This window comes from Corvus brachyrhynchos, unplaced genomic scaffold, assembly GCF_000691975.1.
Source record: "Corvus brachyrhynchos isolate BGI_N302 unplaced genomic scaffold, ASM69197v1 scaffold21, whole genome shotgun sequence".
Taxonomy (NCBI): Eukaryota; Metazoa; Chordata; class Aves; order Passeriformes; family Corvidae; genus Corvus; species Corvus brachyrhynchos.
The window spans coordinates 3,070,006-3,076,891 of NW_008236924.1; the positions used below are offsets into that span (position 1 = coordinate 3,070,006).

Below are 6,886 nucleotides of genomic sequence, written 5' to 3' on the forward strand. Positions count from 1 at the left end.
GAGACTCACACCAGGCAGTGCTGCCACACACATTGAGAGGCTCTCAGCCTCACCCTGCTTGGCTCAAAGCTGCTTTTTATTAACAAATGCAAATGCCTTTTAAAAAAAAGTCACTTTTCATCCAAGGTTTGCAACTCAGATTCTTCCGCTCCTAAGCCCCAGCCAAATTTAAAGCTGCTTTATAGGCAACTCTCCATATATTTGTTGTTTGTGCAGCTTTGAGCTTTCCAATCCCACAGCTGCAGGACATGGTTTTGAGTCGTTTAAAACAAGACTGAATCGTTTGAGGGATATATTTATCATTATTCTGAAATGTTAATGTGTCATGAACTCTGCTTGAAACTCCAGCATGCTTCTGACTTCTTATCAAACTTCTGAACAGGAAATAATGCAATATTATGTTAACTGCTAATGCAATAATTGTATTCACAAATATATGAAGCCCAAATGCAGATGTGTGATGAGCTTATTACAAAACACGGGGTTGGGCCCAGCTCTGAAGCAAGATATGCAATAAATTCTGTGTTTCACCTCTGTGGATGAACACAATGTCCTTCTCATATGGAATATGAAATTGAATGGTGTGTACATTTCTTCCACATATTGAAACTGGAATGTTTCTTCCAAAGCTAGTGCATCCCTAACAAAGTACAGATCATAACACTTCCCCACTTTTCAAAGCAATTTTATCAGTTGTCTCTCCATAAAGAGAGTGGGGAATGTGTGATGAGGCTGCCTAATCCACCAAGACCATCACCTGAAGCAGCTTCAGTGGCTCAGCACATCTACTCTCTAGTTTTGGATAAATCATATCCCAACCAAACCCAAATTATGCCAATCATTTCATGCTTTCCTTGAACGATGGGAGTCTGGGATGTGGATACAAGAGTAAAACGTGGGCCAGGCGAGTGCACTCACATCCCTGCGCTGAGCCCAGGGACAGAGGGGGAGCACAGCACCAACCTCAGCAGCAAAGCTGGTTCCCAAAGGCTCCTCTAAACTGGAGCAATTAAATGACCCAGTACTTTGAGGCTTATTTGAATTTAAAAAGCCTCAAGTACCTTCCCTGAAGTTGCAGTTCTCTTACACCCACTTTCATGTGAATCCGAAACCTGGAGCTTACAGGCTTTGGACAGCTTTGAAGGGACACTTCCCACTCGGGAGACTTCCCTTTCTCTCCTGCTGCTCGGGCAACAGAAGAAGTCCTGGATGCTGCAGCTACTCAGGAGCCCAAACCTCAGCCAGAACCTCAGCCTCCCCTGTAAGATAAGCGAGAGCAGTGATAAGCTCTTGGGTGCTGTGGAGCAATGCCAGGCTGGGAATGTGAGGGGCCAGGCTGGGCTCTGCCTCTCTCTTCAACAAGGAGAAGAGGTTTGCCTCTTCTAAAAGAGCACTCTAAAAAGTGCTCTGTGGATGCTGATAAATACACAGGGCTCCCAGGGACTTCATCATTCCTCTTTTAATTCCTAATTTAAGTGCCAAAACTACTTCAGCACTTTCACAAGTCTCTGAAAAGTGGAACCTTTCCACTAATTGCATTTTGGGGGTTGTACCATCACCTTTTTTGAGCAAGGACTTGAGGCCGGGCAAGACTCCCACATGAAGCACTGCTCTCTGTGAATCACCTGCATTTTCCACAGAAAACAAAAATTAAAAATCTCCGAACCAGGTGCTGTGTTTCATCAGCACCAGTAAAGGAGATCCATCCTGCAGTGGAAGTGTGTGCACCCATTTCCAAGCCTGTGTGTATACATCTCAATGAATGAAAATGCATTTCAGGAAACAAACACAATAGAAACCTTCTACTATTATAACTCTGTTTACTAACACCAGCAATGGGTTTTTCTGTGCTGGAAATAGCACAGCACTGCTCCTGCGAGGCACCTGGAGCTTACATCATGGTGCTTGGAGCACAAATGCATCAACCCAGCAAGGATGCTTTCTCTGGCCAGCTTCAGCTGTGCCAGAAACATTCACTTTTGCATAGCAACTGCAGAATCAGCAAGACCTGACAGTCCTGGAAGGAGACTCCCAGCAGCATCAGTGGCTGTGCTGCCTCCAGGCTCAGCTCAGACCTGGCATGGTACCACTGTCATCAGCAGCAGCAATTTCTCCAGACAGGACTGACTTAGCAGTGCTTATGGTGCCTGGTCTTATTTTCCCTGCTGAAACCTGCTCAAACACACAGAATTTAGAGCTGTTTCTGTTTAGTTCTACACAGGTGCATGACTGCCCATGAAAAGCATTCCGTTTTTGCAGCACTGGAACTCTCAGCAGCTTTCGTGGCTTTTTACAGAGAACACCTCGTAGGAGGTACATGCCTTCTATCAGCCATCACATTCCAGGCTTTACTGCAGACAGTGACAAAAAAAAATCTGGTTTTCCCCCAAAACACCCTGAATATCATTTAGGTTTATGCCCTGCCATCAAAACTAATAAGATCTTCTGACACTTCACTCTTTCAGGAGGAAAGCTGAGTCCCCAATCTCTGTGGTTGGGATGTCCATAAAATACATTCAAAATATAACCAAGGTCATTAGTCCCAGGTTATTATTCCTACAGATTCTAGAAGACATCTGATTGTATTTCCATAGATGATTTTTCATACCCATTTAAAAATAAACACAGTGCAAGTGACTGCTGAGCAAAGACGAGCTTCTTGCAGCTAAATTCCCAGCTGCTATTCCACCACTGGAAACTAAAGTACTCACAGGGCAAAGGGGCTCTGGAGTGGCCTCCAGACCAGAATCCTTCTCCCTACCTTAATCTCCTGCAGCTTCTGAATTCAATCTGTGTCACACCCTGCGACAGCACACAGCATTGCTCTCACATGCCTGAGAGGAGGCTGCATTTCACTTAATGCAAAACCAATTTTTCAGTCGAGTTTAGCATGAAGGGCACTAATGGAATTGAAACTGTCAGATAATTTCTCCTAGGAAGCAGAGCAGGACCTCTTTGGATCACAGCAAATGAAATCCTCATTAGAGTCACACTGACTCTAAAGCACTGAGCCATTTGGTAAATAGGGAGTTCCATATCAGCAACATTTTCCAGTTAATGTAGGAAGAATTATGATGCAAAAGTAAGTTTACACACTGAGGGCCAGGTCACCATCTGGTTTTTTTGCTGACAAAGCTCTGCTATAGTGTGCTGCTTGGCTGATTAACATCTGAGGGGACTCAGAATAACCTTGAAATCCAGAGACGGACTTCCTCATCCTGTCTTTATCAAAACCCTGTTGAAGTCAGTGGAGGTTTTCCTGTTGATCTCACTGTAATCCTTATTCATAATTTAAGTGGGATCACAGTGTGAGGCACAAGCACACTTACCTATTTTTCTCCAGTTCCAAGACGAGCTCCTGGCCTTCTGCCTTTACTGTAACTTCAGCTCGGAGTGGATGCTGTGTGCAAGAGAGAGGCTGCCTGTTACTCACACATCATAGTTATGAACACACCCACAAATACAAACTGCTCCCCTGGGAATTGCAGCTGACCTTAAAGCACCCCTTGCCTTCCTCCTACTTCAGACCTGGAGTGATGGGGAAGGGAAGGGATGTGCCACGGTGGCTCCCAGCTCCAGGCACGCTGCTGCATCCCACAGCACAGCTATGCAGAGCCAGGAAGCGGTACAGGCATCTGCTGGGATGCTGCACCTGAGCTAGAGACACCTCCTGCTGTCTCAGGAGAATAATGTGCTCAGATGAGGCAGCAAATCCTGGTGCTGGAGTCCTTGGAGGTTGGATGGGAAGGGCTCCCTGCACCCCTCTCTCCTGTAGACTGTGCTCAGCACCATATCATAGGACATCCCAGCTTGCCCCAGAGGCTGAAGAGTCAAATATCTGAGCTAGTTAACCAAAGCTTCCTTTGTTGTCACAGCAGAAAGACATTTTTGGGAGCCTATTTCAGGATGCGAGGAATCGCGCCTCTTCCAGAGATTTTCACATCGTTCCTTTACGCGCAGAAAGTGCCAGTAAAAGGCAGGCAACGGGGACCCTTGGATGCCTTCAGACTCCAGCCACTGCACAGACAGTATTTCACAGCTGTTGTTGTTTTAGTCCCAGGAAACCATGACAGCAGCTTTCTAGTGTGTTCAAGCACACGCCACAGCCCTGGTTTGCAATGTGCCTGCAGCTCCACAGCAGGACAGAGGACAGCTGCCTCCCCAAGGCCTGCTGGTTTGAACAGAATCCACCCCAGTTTCTTAGTGCAAGGGCAAATGTAGACACTAACCCCAACATTTAAAAAACCCAAATCATTCCAGAGACTTAAAGCACAGACTAAGATTTTGAGAGGAGCAACTGGAAGAGGCTCTGAGGTCTGCAGTTTTACCTCCCTCAAAGTAGAACCACTACATAAAGTCAGCTTGGGATTTCCAAGTCTGAATGCTTTCTCATAAAGAAACTGGAGGAACAAATTCCCCAGAAGATAAATAACTCATATTAATATAACAATGCACTTTTTTCAGCTGGAAGAAAAAAAAAATCATGAGGGCTGGTGAAATTATTAAGCCATGGAGTTTTCTAAATCAGTGTTGGAGGAGACTTAGCAGAACAGAACACTGAAAGTGAAAGAAGGCAAGGCTGGCTGAATGGGGTGTTCTGTCAGCCCAGAGATATGCTCACTTGCCATTTCATCAAATACAAATATCTCTTTTCATCAGCTCCCTGCTCATATTCTGGGTTTTGCTCATCCTCCCTTCAGTTTCCAGGACGTGGCATCAGGCCCACGCAGATGATGCAAAACAAGTTAATACATTTAGGATATACAAGAAAGGATAATTGCAAGAGGCACAGTTCCATTTACCGAGTCACAGGTGCTCAGTTCATCTCAGGCTAGGTCTGTTTCACTCACTACCATGAAAGCACTGGAGGTTGCCTCACCCATAGCTGAGGGTCTCCATCACCACAAAAGTCTCTTCACAAAGGTTGTGCAAATATCATTACTACTAATGTCTCCCTCCCTTCTCCTTCAGTAATCCCACTGCCTCAGAGTCCGTCAATTGCTGTGTAAATGAAATATCCCAGCTGTATATAAGCTTTGCTAACACTCATTTCAGAGCCAACAGGAACTTGCCTGAAACAAACCAAGTGTGACCCCTGAGACCCAGCAAATTTGTATAAGGGGAAATGCTCTCCAGATGTATTTGCATCACTATCAATAACAGAACCAAAACTTGCAGGCAGCATTGCAAGGGCATTTTAAAAAGAATTAAGATCACGAGAGAGTCATTGTAGAGTTTTTTGTGTGTAAGAGGACACAATAATAACTTTTAGAAAGTCTCATCATATGGAAAAGACCCATTAATAAATTCCCAAATAACACCACTACATTCAAGAAAAATGGCATGTCTCCATAATGCTGTAGCTTCTCTTTTTTTGGTTCACAATGTAAAAAACATACTCTGGAGTTCCCTTTTTTACTTAATCACACAACTGCAATTACTTCTTGATTGCAACAACACAAAGCCTGGGAAGGCTGAACTGTGTTTTGTGTTTGATGTTGTCAGGATCTCAGTGATTGTCAGAGTCTGGAGACGATTGACACATCACTTCATTCATCCATGTAACAGCAGCAGGGGTGAGATGTGTATTAACAGAGACACAGCTAAACCCACCTGAGCTGCTGGCTGGCTTTTCTTACCTCGCAAAGCACCCTCACAGCTGGGATTCCCAGAACCAGAGAATGGTTTGGGTTGGAAGGGACCTTAAAGATCATCTTGTTCCATCCCCATGCCATTGGGCTGGAACACCTTCCACTAGGAAAGATGGCTCCAAGCCCCATCCAACCTGGCCTTGCACACATCCAGGGACAGTGCATCCACAGCTTCTCTGGGCAACCTGTGCCAGGGCCTCACCACCCTCACAGTCAAAAATTTCTTCCAAATATCTAATTTAAACCTGTCCTTTTTCAGTTTAAAGCCATTCTCCCTTGTTCTGTCACTCCATACCCTTGTAAAATGTCCCTCTCCAGCTCTCTTGCAGCTCTTTCAGGTACTGAAAGGTGTGACAAGGTCTTTGCAGAGACTTCTCCAGGATGAACAACCCCAGCTCTCTCAGTCTGTCTTCATAGGAGAGGTGTTCCAGTTCTTGGAGCATCTTTACTGCCCAACCCTGGCCTGGCTCCAACAGGTCTATGTCCTTCCTGCGCTGGGGATCCCAGACACAGCACTGCAGGTGGGGTCTCACCTGACCAGAGTAGAGGGTCAGAATCCTGTCCCTTGACCTGCTGGTCACAGTTATTTTGATGCAGCCCAGGACACAGGTGGCTTTCTGGGCTTATCTTCTCCTACAGCAGATTCTTCTATCCCTAAATGCCACTGATTGCATGGCCCCGCTCCCCTTTCACAGACATCGATCAGGTAGCTACAGACCGAGGCTTTAAGGCATGGCGGAGGGCAGGGTGAAAGCAGTTCCCAGAAGTGCCAGCCAGCTCACACAGCCTTTCCTGCGATCTGGAGGAGCTGTGGCAGCTCCTGGCTCATCCTCGCAGCTTCACAAACCCGAAACGCGCATCGCCAGGTGCTGTGCTACCCGCGACATCCCCCCTGCCCCGGAAAGGTAGGGCTGCAAACAAAGCAGAAACCAAGCGCTGGGCGCGACCTACCTTGGGGCTGCCGGGGCCACCCGGGGCTGCCCAGCGCGGCACCACCACCTCGGGCTGGAGCTGCACCTCAGCGGCCGCGGCTGCGGAGAACAAGAGGAGCGGCTCAGCACCCCTGGCCCCTCCGCACCCCGGCGTCAGACAGCACGAACCCGGGGCGGGAGAGGAGAGGGAGCTTTGCGCTGGTTGTGGAAAAGCAGGAGGATCCCCCATCCATCCATCCATCCATCCATCCATCCATCCATCCATCCATCCATCCATCCATCCATCCATCCATCCATCCATCC

At 47.0% G+C, this 6,886-nt stretch overlaps 1 protein-coding gene across 1 annotated transcript in view; it reads right to left on the minus strand.

The window, feature by feature from the left end:
* Positions 1-6,812, minus strand: part of ADAM19 (ADAM metallopeptidase domain 19) — a 34,177-nt gene extending 27,365 nt beyond the window's left edge. The window contains exons 1-2 of the mRNA XM_017728042.1: positions 6,603-6,812; positions 3,330-3,400 (exon numbers count right to left, since the gene is read on the minus strand). Coding sequence (XP_017583531.1) covers positions 3,330-3,400; positions 6,603-6,812 — 281 coding nt within the window. The remainder of the gene's footprint in view (positions 1-3,329; positions 3,401-6,602) is intronic.
* Between the last annotated feature and the right edge of the window lie 74 nt (positions 6,813-6,886).